General features: G+C 43.7%; 1 protein-coding gene across 3 annotated transcripts in view; it reads right to left on the bottom strand.

Moving 5' to 3' along the window:
- Positions 1-12,601, bottom strand: part of LOC131910811 (carboxylesterase 1E-like) — a 32,533-nt gene extending 19,932 nt beyond the window's left edge. For 2 of the 3 annotated variants that reach the window (XM_059262692.1, XM_059262693.1), the window contains exons 1-4: positions 12,550-12,601; positions 8,943-9,147; positions 4,308-4,452; positions 2,052-2,185 (exon numbers count right to left, since the gene is read on the bottom strand). In XM_059262692.1, the coding sequence (XP_059118675.1) occupies positions 2,052-2,185; positions 4,308-4,452; positions 8,943-9,147; positions 12,550-12,601 (536 nt within the window). Of the gene's footprint in view, positions 1-2,051; positions 2,186-4,307; positions 4,453-8,942; positions 9,151-12,549 lie in introns of all 3 variants that reach the window. The other variant, XM_059262690.1, reaches the window with a different exon arrangement.
- Between the last annotated feature and the right edge of the window lie 5,725 nt (positions 12,602-18,326).

Genomic DNA, 18,326 nt, shown 5'->3' on the forward strand with positions numbered 1-18,326 from the left:
ACAGGGACTGGGAGACTTGGCAAGAGTCTCTGTGCTGTTGTAAATAATGGTGAACATTGTGCAGAGGCCTGACTTGACTCAGGCATCTCCCAGAGCATTCTGGACACTCCGTAGAGCACTCTCCTAGTGAATTAACAGCTTTATAAAAACTAAGGTGTAATAACAGGCTAAAGACTTAGAGCTTTGACTAGTAAATGGAGAGAACGGATGTTGGATGTGGGCTAGGAGAAAAAGAGGAGACCAAAAGCCTATGAGGCCTTTGTCCAGAGCACTCAGGAAGTTGGAAGCTGCCAGCAGGTACGCAGAGGATCTTATGGGAAACAGACAAGGTCTTTGTTGTAGGGAACAATTAGTTGGTGACAAAGGCCTTGGGAAGTGAGATGTGCCCTGCACACAGCCAGAGGAGGGATGAGGTGTTAGCTAAATAGGAGCGCCTGGGGTTCAAATGTGAAGACTACAAACAGGGAACTGTGTTAGCATTTCTGGGGTCACTAGGGCATTAGTAGAGAGGAAGACACATGTAGCCTGAAGACAGAGAGTGGAAAGACTAAGAAGGAGCCACTGAGGAGGAGGGAAGTAGCCAAAGCCAGGAATGGGAGCATCTCAAAAAGGCCAGAATAGATTGTCTATGGCTGGTGTAGTGAGCCACATGAGCTTGGGATGAGCACTGGTGGAGGTCATGGTTGGCCTTGAGAACAGCCTGGCAGTGCAGTTCGTTAAAAACTTGCCTGTAGCACCACTAACTGAGCTCCCTACATGAGCCCACTCCTTCCCTGTTTTCCTAGGAGGAGATGTCAACTATCCAAGGGCAATGCTGATGCTGATCCTGTCATAGAGGTGACCTAGAGCTCAAGGCAGTGAGCTGAGGAGCACAGGGGAAAGTGGATGATTCCTTAAGTGGCAGCAATGTGAAGAGTGGCTCTCACAAGGCAAGCGTAAGTTTGGTGGGTGGAGTGAACGTCCTGAAAGGACGCTCAGAAGGAAGTGGGCAGGTGTGGCTGCGGAACGAAGAGGGGTATGGTCCAAGAAAGACGGAACTGGGAACACCATGAAGAAACAGTGAATATCCTCATGAAGGATGACATCACTAATGCCTGTTGGACTTTGCAGATTCCATGGTTTGGATACGATTGATGTGACAAGGGTTCATGTGCTGCCTGGGTCCCTAAGGAGACCCAGCATTATGCGGTGATAGAATCTGTGGAAGGTGAGGCCCGCTGAAAAGTAATTAGGTCATTGGGCACTCTGTATTCTTTTAGGATCTGTGTGCTCAGGGAAATCGGGTTACATCCTGAGACAGTGAGCTTGTACCTGTGTGAGTATACCTGTGCTTACAGTTTTTTTTTCCAACTTGAAACAAGCTAGAACCACCTGGAAAAAGAGAAGGACAATTGAGAAAATGCCTCCATCGGATTAACCTGTAGGCAAGCCTGTGGAGACATTGTCTTGATTAATGATGATGAAAGAGTGGTCCCAGTGGGTGGTCCTCTGATATACGGAAAGTAAAAATGAGTGAGCCTTAAGAGCAAACCAGTAAAGAACACTCCTCCATGGTCTCTGTTTTAGTTCCTTTCTCAAATTCCTATCCTATCAGCTATGATTGGGATGTATAAGCCAAATAAGCCCCTTCTTTCTCAAGTGCCTCTTGGTTATGATATTTTATCGCAGCAATAAAAAGAAAACTAGGACATTAACCTTTCCCCCTCTCCTCCCCAGCTTATCATCCTCCAATGTGCTTTGCTTTTTATCCTACAGACTAAATTTTTGCTCTTTATCCTACAGACTAAATTTCTTTTCCTCCACTAATGCATTATAAGGTAGAGCCTTTCATCACCCAACTCTGCTGAAATAGCCCAGTCTATTTGGTGGCTTTGGGCCACCCAGACTCTGAGCTAAATAAATATGTCTTTATCATCAATCAGTTTCAGGTAAATTTTGATTTTAAAAGAGAGAGAGGGGGAAGAGAGAGAGAGAAAGAAAAAGAGAAGGAAAGAGAGAGATAGAGACCAATGTAGGTCTAATAGGGCAGATAGGAAGGTCCAAAACCCTACCTGAGGAATCCCCAGATGCCCAGGCGGTACTGAATGGCCACCACCACCAGATTTTCATGTGCAGAGAGGGCCAGTCCATCATAGGTGGATGCTCCACCCACTATCAGTCCTCCTCCATGGATCCACACCATCACCTGGACAACAAGAAAAGAACCATTCTAGTCATAGGAATAGAATTGAGAAGGAGCTCATACATTTTCTGGTTTGGTTTTCTTGGCCAGATCCTGGCTCAGAGGGGCCACTACTCAAATTCAAGGAGTGCCAGCTGGTTGTGAAAGGTAGTCTCTGTCCTCATCTTGCCTAGCTAGGCCAGGAGGCCATCACAGTCATCATCTCTACCTTTCCCTACAGACCCCTCCCTGTTCTGTGTCTATTCAGGTCTTTTCAAAGTAAGAAACATTATCATGGGAAACAAAGGGGCCAGGGAGGTCATGTGCTCTTGACCACTGCACCATTCCAATGCCTGAAAATTATTAAGGAGCAGTATTCAAATTTTACTTTCAGCTCTATTAATACTAATGTACCTGAGTGATTGTCTCAGGATCCACACACATCCTCAATGACACCCCTTCCCAATGTTCCCACTCTGTTGCCTCTGCACACTCAAGTTCTCCCGAATCCTGCCAAACCCAGGTAAATACACATCCTCTGTGAAGTCTTCAGTCATTTAACTACCTAGAACACACCAAGGAATATGAGTAGACCTGAGGCCGAGGGAGCACACAATAGATCTAATTTCATGACTCCTGGATTTAAAAAGCTCACCTGTCATAGAACTAAGAGACAATAAAGTTATAATGTTACATAACATTATATATGTTATATATTTGTATAACATTACTAATAAAGTAACAACATATTCAGCAATAGTATTTTGAGCAATTTAAAATGGTTGTTCACAATGTAGACACTAATATTGTCCAACTTGACAGATAGGAAAATAGGTAAGCATGAGATGTCACCCTAATGAAAGCTGGAGATATGACCTAACTTAGCCATCTGGCCCCAGCGGCTTCACACTGAGCTCCCATCTCCTGCCATGGCTTATGACCACAATTCAGTAACCTGCTGCTGGACAGGAATTGGAACCCCTGCAACTCTAGGGCTTTAGCCAAGAGTAAGATTATAATTCCTTCTCTCTGGTACATTGCTGCTGCTGTCCTGCCAACTAAACCAGGACTGGCTAGACAATCACCATCCAGTGTTCACATGGATAACTCCTGTTTTAGAAGAAGCTGAGAAGGTAAGACATGGCTTGGTCTTTCAGCAAGTAAAATGTAGACCAAAGATTCAAATGGCTTGTGTGCATTGCTAGGAGGTATCCTACCCCTGGGCTCCAGGAGATCCTACTTCTCTTACTAATAGGACTGATTATGTCCAAGGAAGGACTGAGTCAAACTCATCTTGAGTGAAGATTGAGCTCAATGGCTGGTGGGCAATGACATGCTCAAGACATTATGAGTTCTATCCTAGAGGATTCTGGGAGAATGAGTGGATGCTCACACCCTGCCTTATTCCACTTCAAGGACCATCTCTTTTACAGTCATCCTCTCCAAGTGACTCTGACCTATAACAGGCAGGCTGCTCTACCCTTGCCTCTTCATTACTATAGGAAATGCTGACTCACTTGATCTGCACATGCCAAAGGCAACTAGGGAGGAGAAGGAGCTATAATAAAATCACAGGTGGTTGGCAAAGGGCATGGAAAGTGCTTATGAGATTGCCCCAGACTCCTCCCTCCACACTGCCATTATGGTAGTGAAAGTTGTCACAGGTAATGTGGAGACAATGGCAGCACACATCTCCCTTGCCAGCCCCTGCCTAGGAGCACAGGTGTGAAGATGGAAGACCCAAGCTCTTGTTCTCTCATCCCTTCTGTGTGCCTTTACTTCCCTACCTGAGCCTCAGTTTCTCTATCTGTAAAGAAAGGCTTGGGCTATTCTTTTTTCTCTAAGATTCCTTCTGGTGCCAACATCATTGTAAGTTGTGTCTTAGCTGCTCTGGGGCCAGATTCTGATTTAATAACTGAAAGTAGCCTTTTTCCTTTCAGAGAGTATGCAAAAATCAAAATGTAATTCCAGGCGGGCAGCAGATCTGATGTCTTTTGGCAATGGTGAAATAAGGAAAACTGGTGAGAGAACTCTTGAATCAGTCTGCCCATGGTGCTCTGTGCCCAGTTGCCATTGTTACTTTCCAGATGCACAGAAATCTGGATGCTGGAACTCATGAGTCTGAGTCAGTGGTCCCCATGCTTACCGGCAGCCTGCTGCTCCTTGTCAAGTCGGCAGGGGTGTAAATATTCATGTAGAGACAGTCTTCAGAAAACTGAAGAGGAATGCGCTCCTTTCTGTTGGTTAGGAGGTCATTGACCATCTGCCCTCTCACTGCATCTTGGGAGCACCTAGGGGGGGAGAAAAAATACCAGATGCTCCTCCAGAACAAAGCTGAAAATGCCACCTTAGGGCCAGCACTGTACTTGAAGGCTTGATGCTGTGGATGGAGCTATTTTCACTGGACCAGACTTACGTGTAATTGGTAAGAGGGTATCTAAAATTACTAGTGGGAACCCTGGGACTCTAAGAGTCTCCCAACCCTGAAGATGGAGATAAACTTGATGCTTTCCCCTTTCTAGAGTCTTTGGGATGCTTTGGGTCAAGGACAGACAGGCTCATATAGTGCCCTGCTCTGGGAGATGATATCCCCACACTACCAGTACAGGGCTGTACCTTCAATGAGCTTTGTACAATGGGCTTCAGGGTATCTGTGCTCCTCCATACTCTACTTCTTAGGAGACATCTATTAACCAGAAAGGCTACCTCCAACGACAGCCTGCTGCAGGTCAGGAGTAATAGCTTTGTGTGATGACCTCATAAAAACTGCCTTCTAGCCTGCCTCAGCCATTGATGAGCTGGATGGCCTTCATACTTTGCTCTGGGTCCCAAACTTCCAGGTCCATGTGAGGTGAGTGCTTTTTATCATCTTCTTTATCCACCTTTTTACATCAGGCTTTTTATCATCTTCTTATTCCAGCTATCACTCCTGTATTCTCTGATAACCTAGTTCAAAAATGAAATGGTAGCAATTGTGTCTGGCACTGATTTAAATTCTCGTAATGTATAAACTCACATGGCAAATCATCCCTACACTTGGATTCTACTTTTACTCCAAGATTGTAGATGAGAAAACAAAGACAGGGAAGTTTGACAGTCTGCCCAAGATCACAGAGCTAAGATGATTCAGGCTTTGCAGTGTTTTAATTCAAGTAAATTATAAGTAACATTATCCAGTCTTACATGACACAGATAGAAGTTGCACTGGCCTCAGTATGTATAAATAACAGTGAGGCTCTCAGTGCCAGGGTGATGAAGTTGCCACATGGCTAAAGTGAAGCCAGAAAATGTGTATCTGGATCCCTATTACCTGGAGGCTTTCTTTTTTTTTTTTAATTAAGAAATTTTCTACTCACTCTACATACCACCCACAGATCCCATCTCCTCCCTCCTCCCACTCCCCAGCCTCCCCTCCCAAGCCACCCCACATCCCCACATCCCCCAAATTGAGGTCTCCCATGGGGAGTCAGCAGAGCCCAGCACACTGAGCCTAGGCAGGTCCAAGTCCCTTCCCACTGCACCAAGGCTGCGCAAGACATCACACCACTGGCACTGGGCTCCTAAAAGCCTGCCCATGCACCAGGGATGGATCCCAATCACCCTGTCTGGGTGCCCCCCAAACAGTTCGAGCCAAACAACCGTCTTCCATATCCAGAGGGCCTTGTCCAGTCCCATAGGGGCTCCACAGCCACTGGTCTACAGTTCATGGGCTTCCACCAGTGTGGCCAGTCATCTCTGCACATCTTTACATCATGATCTCAACGTCTCCCACCTGCAGAATCCCTCCTCTCTCTCATCGATTGGATTCCTGGAGCTCAGTCTGGTGCCTGGCTGTGGATCTCTGCATCTGCTTCCATCAGTCACTGGCAAAAAGCTCTATGATGGCAGTTAGGGTATTCACTAGTCCTGTCACCAGAGTAGACCAATCCAGGCACCCTCTAGACCACTGCCAGCAGACCAAGGTGGGGTCATCCTTGTGGATTCCTGAGAGCCTCTCCGGCACCCTGCCTCTTCCTATTCCCATAATGTCCTCATCTATCATGGTATCTCCCTCACTGCCCTCCCACTCTGTCCCTGTTCCAGCTCAACCCTCCCATTTCCCTATGTTCTCATCCCCCACTCCTCACCCTCTGCCCCTCCCCACTCCCAGTCCACTCATGTAGATCTCATCCACTTCTCCTTCACTGGGCCATGCATGTGTCCCTTCTAGGGTCTTGCCCTGTTAGATAGCCTCTCTGGAGCTGTGGGTTGCAGTCTGGCCATCCCTCCCATCACATCTATCCATTTATGAGTGAGTACATACTATGTTTGTCCTTCTGAGTCTGGGCTACCTTACTCAGGATGATATTTTCTAGTTCCATACATTTGCCTGCAAATTTCATGATATCATTGTTTTTTTACTGCTGAGAAGTGCTCCATTGTGTATATGTGCCACATTTATCCATTCTTCAGTTGAGGGGCATCTAGGTTGTTTCCACGTTCTTGCTATTATGAATAATGCTGATATGAACATAGTTGAGCATGTGTCCTTGTGGTAAGATTGAGCATTCTTTGGGTATATGCCCAAGAGTGGTATAGCTTGGTCTTGAGGAAGACTTATTCTCAATTTTCTGAGAAACCGCCATACTGATTTCCAGAGTGGCTGTACAAGTTTGCATTCCCACCAGCAGTGGAGGAATGTTCCCCTTGCTTCACATCCTCTCCAACATAAGCTGTCTTCAGTGTTTTTGATCTTAGCCATTCTGACAGGTGTAAGATGGTATCTCAGAGTTATTTTGATTTGCATTTCCATGATGACTAAGGATGTTGAGCAATTCCTTAAATGTCTTTCAGCCATGTGAAATTCTTCTGTTGAAAATTCTCTATTAAGCTCTGTAGCCCATTTTTTAATTGGATTGTTCAGTATTTTGATGCCTAGCTTTTTGAGTTCTTTATATATTTTGGAGATCAGCTCTCTGTTAGATGTAGGGTTGGTGAAGAACTTTTCCCATTCTGTAGGCTGTCATTATGTCTTATTGACCATATCCTTTGCTCTACAAAAGCTTCTCAGTTTAGGGAGGTCCCATTTATTAATTGTTGCTCTCAGTGTCTATGCTACTGGTGTTATATTTAGGAAATGGTATCTGAAGGCTTTCTTAAGTCAACAAAAGCAAGGGGTATAGTGCTCATAAAAGCAACAATTCAAATTATCAAAATGAGGGAAATTCAACTTCACTAGTATTCAAATAAATTCCACAGTATATTTATTGTTGTTATATTATCTTATTATTATTGTTGTTGTTATATCATTATCTTGTTTACCCAAGAGTCACAAATTATTCATTTTTTATTTATTTTTATTTATACATATGTATATGTTTATGTGAGGGTATACATATTGTGTAAGGGTGCCCACAGAGGTCAGAAGAGTGCATTGGGTGGCCTGGAGCTAGATATACAGGCAGTTGTGAGCCACCCAATGTTGGTGATGGGAACTAAACTCTGGTCCTTTGCAAGTTCAGCAACTACTGTTAATTGTTGAGTCATCTTTCCAGTGCCCACAAATTATTCTTTTAATAAGCCCAAGCACTGACAGGTGTCTATGAATGAATGTTCTCATACGTCCATGGAAGAAGCTGACCTACTTAGATATTCCTGGAGGGAAAGTAACAAAATGCTCTTACTCATTCCTCAGAAATGTTATTTCTTGGAAGTGACCATAAAACAGTCAATATGTGCAATTATTAGCCATAAGATCATAATGTTATTTATACCATCAAGAACACCAAAGACAATTTAATGACACTAAATTAGAGACTGACTAGATACATTTCAGCTCAGTGTTGGAATTTGTGCTGCTATTAAACATCAGGCTGTGATACTTAGGGACAGAGTAGCATTGACAGCACCAGTAAGCCAGGCGGCCACCTAAGCTGTCCAAATGTATGAAGCATTTTTGGGGAAGTAGACAACAGGCAAATGACTGAAAAGTAAGGTCAATGCTACAAGAACAGTTCTCTTGTGATAGGACATTGCACGTGCTTTCTGTTTTCTTCCATTGGCTTCTCTGTGTTTCTTAACTTGTCTGCAGTACTCATGCATTACATTTGGATCAGAGCATTAAAGACAACAGACATGATTTCATAAAAGAAAAGAAGGCAGGCAGAGGTGGAATCTTAGATATCCTCAGACATCCCTTACTTAGGAGAGAAATAACATCTGAACTGATGTTTGTGAGTGTCTGGGGTTCTCTGGGGGTGGCTATGAGGCCACACAGAACTGCTGGTCTTTTTACCATCTGATCAGGATAACTGGGGCACACAAACCATTGTTCAGGTTGTTAATGGGTGGCTAGATAGGTCTAGGAGAGGCATCCCCTCCTCCATTTCCCCACTAATTTTCAGCAAAGAAGAGACAACACTAGGGTAGATAACCCCAGGATATCTCTCTTCCTTACTTATCATATTCTAACATATTATATTATTTATTTGTTAACTTCTGTGCTTTCTCTTGTCTTTCCCTCCTACTGAAACACAGCTCAATGATTCTAGGAATTTGAATTTGGTTCATTAATGGATCTTCCCACTAGAGCATACCTGGCTCACAACAGGAGGGGCTCAATGCATGTGTGCTGAACAGAGGACTCTAGAAAGCTATTATGGTTCTGAAATGGTTCTAGGGTATTCCAGATGGATTCCAAAACAATATACAGTAGATCAGAGAATTGTTTTGGTTCCTTCCTGTATCACTCAGAGAAATATTTCCTAACTGAAGGAGGCCCCAAACCACCCCAGCGGCTTACATAGGAGGGTAGGAGGTGGCATTCTTCACAAAGCTCCAGGGCTCTGCAGGCTGTGGAGGAGCAAACCTCAGGGATCCAAGAGGAGGCTTGGCAAAGGGGACTCCCAGGAAGACGGCCACAGGCTGTGGGAATCCTTCTAAATGGACATACTTCCCCAGGACTTTCCCATGAATGGTGTTCACCACGGGTGGTGAGGATGGGTGTCCTGCTAAACAAAGAGAGAACACATAAATTCATTGGAAGGAAAAGACCTGGGTTCTATGTGGGTTTGGGCACTTTTGCAATGTGGCATTGGATAATAAGTCACTTGAACTGTTAGAAGTCTCATTTGCTTCTGACATAAAAGCACTAAGAAAAAAACCGCCCTTATATCAGAGCACCAAGTGGAAAAGAAAGCTGAGGTTGGAATTAGAAAAAGTGGCCACCAGAAGGTCACTTCAAAAAGAGGCTAGACTAAAATAACCAGGACCCTGGTTTGCCTCTTAGAAACCTCTGTTGAATGAGGGAACAAACAAGAGGTTACCCCTTATCTCAGAATGGCTGAGCAAATGCTGAGATGTGAGAGTTTGTATCCTGTGAGAAGAACCAGGTAGATGCCATAGGAGTTAGAGGAAAGAAGGTGGCCTTCTGATTGGTGCCACCACATTGGAACTGGTGCTTGAGATAAGTAAAGAAAGATGAAAGGCTAAGGGATAAATAAGCAAGAAGAAATAAGAGTAAGACAGAATAACCCAGGGCATGGCTAAGAAGGGAGGGCGGCATATGACTACAGGCAGAATTCTATAGGAAGGGTAAGATAAGCTAGGATGAACAGATACAAGCTAGGGATGGGAATGACACTAGGTTTAATGCCACAGAGTAGGATGCAGCAGTAACAGTTTTGGTCCCAAGAACACAATGATCTTTTAAGCTATTCTGCTGACTCTATGTAGGGCCATCAAAATGTAAAGGAGACTGGATGTCAGGCCCTGTCTGAACTGTTGGCTCCATTCTTGCAAAGCAGGCAATCTTTGCTCATGTCCTTGAAGTTTTCCTTCTGTCTACCTGCTGTGGGATCTGAGGGGACCAGCCTGGTCCTTCTTCAAGAGGCAGAAGGACATTCTCGCACTTCACCATCAACAATCTTGATGTTTCATCGTTTGGTTAATAGTCAGAGTATTACTCATAAGACATGAGTCCTCTTGTCTTCATTGTTCTCCATTGCATAGAGATGGTACAGGTGAAAAATACACATCCTTAAAATGTGCCCCCACAAGAAAATTCCAGACTTTATCAAACAGAAAAATAGTGTGTGGCACTGAGGTGTCTTCATGGAAAAGTAGCTTATAAAATGATATCCATGACACATGGTTTCGATACCCAACCCCATAGTGTGTACATTTGGGTTATTTTTCATTGTTTCTGTTTCTAATTACTGTAAATAAAACAAATGAAATTGGAGTAGAGATGTACATTTGATACCCAATTTATGATGTTTTGATTTAATGGCATTTAACTAATGATGTATGTTTTTACTTTAAGATCATTAGATTATCAGAACATAACCCTGTCAAAAGTCTAAGATGAGCTTTATAGAGATAGGAGCCATTAACACTGTAAACTCTTTGAGGAAATCCAAGCTATAAGCTTGGGGCCATGTCTAATGTCATTAGAAGTCAATTCTACATTTTTTCTCTTTTTGTCATTGGTGTTAATTGTTACCATGCCACTAGAACCAGACTTCCTGGAAAATCTGGACGTAGGGAGATCTACAGATGGCAACACTGCATGTTGAGGTTTTTTCATGAACTTTAAGAGTTTTCTTTTTTCTGAGCATAGGGTCCATTTATAATTAAGAGGAAACTGCTCTGAAGAAGTATGGAGAAATATATGAGGAATGAGGACTTGTTAACTGCCCTGATGTGGGGCCAAATTAAAGAAAGTGTACTAACGTGGGAGTAAGTGGTGCTGGCTCCTAAGGAGATGCAGTGAAATATCTTGGTGAAAGATGCCACTAACCGGGTGTGATGGGGCATGCTTGTGACCGTGGAAGCCTAGGCAGTAGAAGAGGAGGGATGGCAAAACTGTTGAGTGTCAGATTACAAATCACTGAGGTTCAGTGATGAACTTTCCCCCATAGCAGCCAGCGTAAAGTGTGTAATGAGTAGGGGTGACAAGAGTGTTGACAACAGTTGATACACTTACACTGTATGGAATGGTCACATATGGACATCTCCTATACGCCAAATTCACATTTCACTTCCTTTAATATTCCCCAAAGTCTTGCCAGGTACTGTTAATATTCCCACTTAACAGTTTTTGGAAGTATGAACCCTCCAAAAGATGGAGCTGTGGTAGCATTGCCAGGGTAACCAGCTGCACAGAAGCATTCTTCTCCATATTCCTTTCTTACTGTTACCCAGTTCTAGGACTTTCTTGGTATCTATGTCCACAGGAAATAAAACTCAAGAAAGGATGAGGCTGTCGGGTCCCTGATGGCTGAGCATTTGCTCTGGATTCATGAGCCAGAGGTAGACCAGAGTATGAATTTCTAGGTAACTCTGGGAAGAGTATATGTTCTTATGAGCCTAAATTTCTCAGCTGATGAAATTGAAGGAATATATGTTGAGACTTGGGGTTGGGGATTTAGCTCAGTGGTAGAGCACTTGCCTAGCAAGCGCAAGGCCCTGGGTTCGGTCCTCAGCTCCAAAAAAAAAAAAAGAGAGAGAGAGAGAGACTCAATGCTATACCTTATATTGACCGTGACTGTAATCTGTGTGGCTGATGATTTCACTTGTAGGACCACATTACCCTGTAGGAACTGCCACTCTTAGGATCTATCCAATCTAGTGTCAGCATCCTAACCATTTCCTTTATCCAGACCTCATAGCATGGACCATTTACTTTGCCCTCATCACCTAGAACCTTACACCACACAATCAAAGCAGGCAGTGTTCCCTAGTTTCCCTTGCAATTCAAACAAATCCTACACCTACTTATGCTGTTTTACCTCTCTGTTCAGAAGACATCCTAAAGAGCAGCTTGCCAAGACTTCCTACTCTTGTGTTTCCTGACTGAATCTGGTTCTTCCTCTTTGCCCCTCACCCAGTTCGGTGTCTTTTCCCTTAAGAACCCCTAATAACAAATGCCTTCCCAGCAGTAATGAGATCCTGATGAGTTGACCTGACCATATCTTTTCTTTTAATCCACTCCATTTGAAATCTGTCCTTATTTATCCATGTGTTTCTTACACTTTCTCTCAACAACCACCACGCTACACACTTTAGAAACAAACAAACAAACAAACAAACAAACAAACTATCTAATCCTCCCTACTGTCCAGTAAAGTAGGAAAACTGAGCAGTCACTGTCCCTCTTTATGAGATACAGGGTTGACTCTTGGCCTTTCTGCACCAACCTGTGCTCCTGGGTCTCAGAGTTATTATCCTTTCTTAATCACAGTGTGTCCAGGCCCAGGGCAACCCTGGTCTGGGCCACTCTACAAGCAAACCTAGGTCAAGAGAATGAAAACCCTGCAGAATTAGTTCTATCTTGCCTTTGTTATACACACATCTCTGTCTACCTCTGTCCAGAGCAAGCATTTTGACTTTTATTTAAAAGGACTCACCCAGTGTCATGCAGGCTGATAGAGACACCAGAACCAGAGCATAAAGGCACATCATGGAAAGCAGGCTTGCAATTGAGTGAAGTATTCACCTCTAATCTGCAATGAAAGAGAATGCACTAACTCCACCCCTGTGCTGGAGACCCACCCAGAAATCTTGGCCATTATACACAATTATAAAATCCATGATGACAGAAAACCCTTCCCTTGTCTAAGAGGCTCCCAGGGCTTTCCGTGAGATCTCTAAGCTACACCTCCTGTTTACTCTGCTTAGCTTTTATGTTCACACGCCCACAGTTTGCCCTCTTTTATTCGAACAGTCACAACCCAAGTCTCAGATTACAGATGACTGGAAACTCATCCAACCATTTTTTTTTATTCACGAATTTCCCCCTGCAACACTCTCACCTCAGTGCTCTGTGAGCTTCCCGAAGCCTGGCAGATGCCTTCAGACTGAAGCTTTGGTTGGGGGTCCTCACAATAGGTTAGGAATCATTAAGAGCCCATCACAACCCCACAGGGGCTCGTCACAGAGTTTAGAACACAACTCTTAGCTTCTAGGCTGACACTTTCAGGGTTTCTCAGGTGTAATAGTGATCTTAAATTAGATCCAGCCTCCTTAGTGAAGTCTAAATTAGCTTTGCGATATGATATTCCTGACAAGTGGCCCTGCCTGGTGTCACACACAACCAAGGTCAGAGAACTCACCAGCTTTTAGAGCAGGCATTTAGGATAGAACTCCCTTACAGTAAATGAACTGCATTTCTCCAAATCCTTGGCTCTAATTATCTGTCTATCCATAGTTTCATATACACTACAAACAGTTACCAAAATGAATGTTCCTTGAGAGCTGTTGTAGATGCGAAGGTGATTCAAGACACGGACCCATTTCTCAAGCAACCCTCTGAACAGGCAACAAAACGGATGTGGGAATGGGGAGATACTGCAGTGCATGTGAAAGCTCCAACATAGAGTGGTACAGTGTGAGGGTGCACATGAGAGGGTCTTTACAGGTGCTGATGATCAAGGGAGGTGGCTCAGGTCCTCTTTCCTGATGTTTCTAAATGCCCTACAGGAGGGATTTATTTCAAACAGTCTGGTACACCTGACTTTTCACTCAAGGTGGAGATGAGAGTCTCTAGATACTGGCATGGGAATACAGACTTGCTGTTTTGTGAAGGGAAAAACACAAGTCATAGATTATTGTGGTTGCCTTGGGACATAGTCTGTTAGTTCTCTAAAAACTCAATGTAGAGTTTTCCCACAGGGTGCAAAAACTCCAGGCCTATACATATACTCAAGATAATTAAAAATGCCAGCCATACAAACACTTCTACATAAATAACACTGTTATTTATAAGAGCCAAGAAGTAGAACTATCCAAAATGAATGACTAAACAGAAGGTAGTCTATTCAGGATGTTGAATGCTGTTGGTAAGAACATCATCCTGGGTGCTGGGGGCTGAGGATAAGAAACAATGAGAAGCAGGTGCTAATGGAAGGAACTGCTGTTTGCTTTTAAGCCTTTTCTTTGGAGTGAGGAAAACACGCTGGGGTAAGATGGCGATGCATATAAAGCACACTATGCATCTTTAAAATATATTATTAGTTTTTTTAGAACTTCATACAATGTGTTTTGATCATAATCATCCCCACCTCTTCCTATAGTTCTTCCCAAATCCACTCCCACCTTCTTACTCCCTCAATTTCATGTCCTCTTCGTTTATTTTAAAAATAACCCATTAAGTCCAATTGTGCTGCCCATATACTCCTGAGTATGACACTACCCACTGGAGTCATACCCTTAAAGAAAACTGATTCTCCCTCCCCCAGAAGCCATCAGCCTGCCAGAGATGTTCAGTTAGGGGTGGAACCCCATTGGCCCCTCCCCCTTCATGGTAGAGTGTTGACATGTTCAGCTTGTACATGTCTTGTGCAGGCATGCTTTAGTTCATGAGTGTGACGATGCTGTCATCTCCAGAATAAAGTGTTTCACTTTGATTCTCCTCAATCTTTGACTCTTATAACCCCTCCCCCCATGCAATGGTTCCTGAACCTTGAATTATATAATTTAAAAGGCATATTCTAAGCAAATTATAGTGCCACAAAGTAGATTTAGACACAATATGTATAATCTGACCACGTTTTAATAGTCGCAAACATCTAAAATTGCACAGCAAACATTCTGGATGCTTTGCATCTGATTGTTTCTAATGGTTGTATTCAAACAACCATGCTTTGACTCTAGCATTGGGTTCTTATTTTTTTACATTTTCTATTTTTACCCATCCTTACATTCTTTTGCCAAATATTTCTTGAGAGCCTGCAGTGTAGAAACCCTGTGCTCACTGTTCTGTGTGCGAGACAGCGGTGTTCAGAATATCGCTGTGATTCACCCCAGAGGATCCTGAGGCTAAGCGAGGCTGAGGACCTGGCCCAAGACAATATATGATGTAAGAGGAAAAGGTAAGATTAAATCAAACCTGTGCCACTGTAGATCTATACACTTAACCATTGTCACATGATCTCAAATATCTTGGAGGAACCAACTTTGTGAATGTTCTAGGCACACATGTAACTATAGAAGAGCTGGGATAGTCTCACTTTCCCCTGGGGTCTCCCCCCCAACTCTCTGTCAAAGTACCCACACAAGCCTTTCTGATGCCCTCTCCTGTGTTTTATGGGTCTCCAAGAAGGATGGAAATGGGTTCTGTATGGAACCAGGGGGCAGCTGTAAGAGGAGACAGACATTTGGAAACAGAAGCCATGGGATTCTAGGGAGAAGCAATGGCTGGATGACAGAGAAGCAGTCAACCCTCCTGTTTTCTTTCTGCCAGTGTTCTTTATGGGAAGGCCCTGTGCAGCCAGGAGTGACAGGGCTTATTTGTCCTGGTGTGAGATCATCCCCTATTGCCAATGGAGTAGGAGTGAGAAGGGGATTTACCTGTGCAGTAGGGAGGCAAGTGACCGTCTCCATGGCGGCTTTCCCTATAATCAGCTAGAGGCAATAGCTGTTAGGGATAAGGGATGAGGGAGAAACAAGACAGCAGGAGTCTGTGTCCTTAAGAAGTACCTGGATAACAGCTGCCCTGTGATATACAATGATTTAGGCATCTGAAGAGCAAGAATTAAACAGCTTTGTTTGAGCTGTTACACATTTTTTGGATAGCCAATCTGAAAAACACAGGCAGAATGCAAGCAATTTGCACTCAGTACTGTGGGGGCTTTTGTCACTCTGGTCTTTAGCCCCTCACCTAAGCAGATGGACAAATATTCCAACAGCCTCTGTTGTAGAACTCAGAGCTAGAATGCTAAAGCAGATGCTGTCAGTGGCTGCCCTCTTGGAACCATGCAATCCAGTGCTCTTGGGTGACTTCCACCTTCCAGGAACCCATATTCACTTTAGAGAATCCCTGAGTGGAACAAAACCACAGTATTCATGAGGGGTTTTAGTTTTAGGAGATCCTCGCCCCTCTGATGCCTGAAATAAGGCTCAGGTGGTGACTGATTGGAGTCAATGTATCCATGTTTCTTGTTCTTCATCTCTACACTTAGTTTACATTGAAAAACTAATTCTTTCCAAGTGCTTTCGCTCATTCACCCCCAGTAAAGGCCAATGGCACAATTAACTCTACATTGGCCATGTTCCTTCTTCTGCCTCAAATTCTTATTCTTACCACTGTTCTGGTCATAAACCCCTTCCACTTGAATGTCCATCTCAAGTCTGTTTTGGAGGAAAGCCAAAAGTTGATGTGTGTATATCTGACAATTCACATGTTGAAGCTCTACCAGCCCCTGCCCCCAAACCTTTGTGACTATGTTTAGACACAGGCCCACTAAAGATTAGAGCAGTAAAATGAGAACATGAATGTAAGTACCAATCTAATCTGCTCGATGTCATCACGGGAGGAATTTAGCAAATGCAAAGTGACACCACTGGCAAATGGGCAGAGGGCCACCACATTGAAAAGCACGAAGGAGACACCCTGCTGCAAACCAAAGAAGATGGCCTGAAAGAACACCAACCTGCTGGCACTGAAGTTCAATTCTCAGCCTCAAGAGAGAAAGAAAAGAAAGAAAGAAAGGAAGGAAGGAAGGGAGGGAGGGAGGAAGGAAGGAAGGAAGACAGGCTACCCCAACACTTAGTTTGTGATAATTTGTGAAGGTAGCCTAAGAGCAATGACATATAAACCGACCCAGTGCTTTCCTTGTTGTCCAATGGACATAAAGCCCTGATATGAGTAGAGGACGCCTAACATAACAAACAACTCAGTGTCAAAACCAGTAGCAGAACCTGTGACATCTGGCTTTCAGCCTGTGGTTCCTGGCTGCCATTCATCTTGATTAAGGCAGTAGGAAGATGAACTGAACTAACTGCAGCTATTTCATAAGGAAAAATGCTTTGATCTTGTGCACAATCACATTGACTGTTCTGTAGCCAAAGAAAAAGATAGAAGGGCTGAGGGCTAGGAAAGGCACGGGAGAAAGCAGGAACCAGCAGAGGTGTGTTTTCTTCATCAAATTAAACCAATGTTGAAGAGTTAGAATCAGTTCCCAGAGATGATCTGCTCTGCAAACACTGGCCTGGGCTGGGTTTTCTCTTTTGCTTTTATCTACAAAGGAAATTGTGGGAGTCCTCTTTCCCTCTGGGCCTGTTGGCCACCAGCTGGAGAGGGGAAAGAGGCAGAGGGGTGACAGAAAGCTTTGTACATGTCCCATGAGCACGAGTGGAGACAGCCCTCTGGGAGACAGATTTCGGTGAGTCAGCTCAACTTAATTTCAGAGTATGAGGAATATATAGGACTGGAGAGCCTGGGGACAAACTCTGATTTGCATTAAGTGGCACACTCCTATCACAAAGCTTAGTATGTGGCAGTAGGGTCCTATAGCAGAGCTCCCTGTGCAAGTCTTCTTAGCAGGGATCTGTGCCAAAGGTCAAGCTAAAGATGAATCAGGCATCTGGTTTAAAGGCACCTTTTAGATAAAGTCAGTCCTCCAGGCCCAGGAACATTCTCCAGATGAGGGCAGGTAGAGAGCAGGAAGCTTTGCTGGGGAGAGAGGGAGTTTCATATTGCTGGTCTTAGCGAAAAAGCTGCTAGACTTATGGTGGACTGCAACCTCAACCAGCCAGCAATGTATTTACAGAAAACTAATAGTACAGACAGTATGTTGGTTGGGGTCAACCTTTAAATTGTAACACACACACACACACACACACACACACACACACACACACACGAGAGAGAGAGAGAGAGAGAGAGAGAGAGAGAGAGAGAGAGAGAGAGAGAGAGAGAGAGAGACTGATCCTTAAAGAAGTGCTAAGTTTTATTTGGGAGTAAGCAGGGGACATTGTAATACATCAAAATGATGCTGTAGAAATCAGGTATTCATTTGAAGGCTGGCTGAGGAAACATTTAAGGCAAAACAGTAGAGCTGTATAAGCTGTTTTAAAACATTTATTGGCTACAAGGGTTAATAGTGGGGACTCCAAAGGTGGCACTGGTCCAAGTTTAACTGGATGATTGGAAGACTAGTATCCTCTTGATAGTGCTATTTGCTTGATACAATGGCATTTGTACAAGACTATGGTTTTGATAAACCCTATTTAAAATCCAAAGTTTCTTTGAGATTCATGAAACCTCTTAACTGAAATCCCCTGTATAATCAAAATCAAAAAGTAGATCAAATATTTCCAACATATAATGTCACAGGATATACATAACATTTCCAAAAGGTAGAAAAGGGAGCATAGTGAGGAAATACTGGACCATAGCAAGACC

Source organism: Peromyscus eremicus, chromosome 5 (genome assembly GCF_949786415.1).
Source record: "Peromyscus eremicus chromosome 5, PerEre_H2_v1, whole genome shotgun sequence".
NCBI classification, from domain to species: Eukaryota; Metazoa; Chordata; class Mammalia; order Rodentia; family Cricetidae; genus Peromyscus; species Peromyscus eremicus.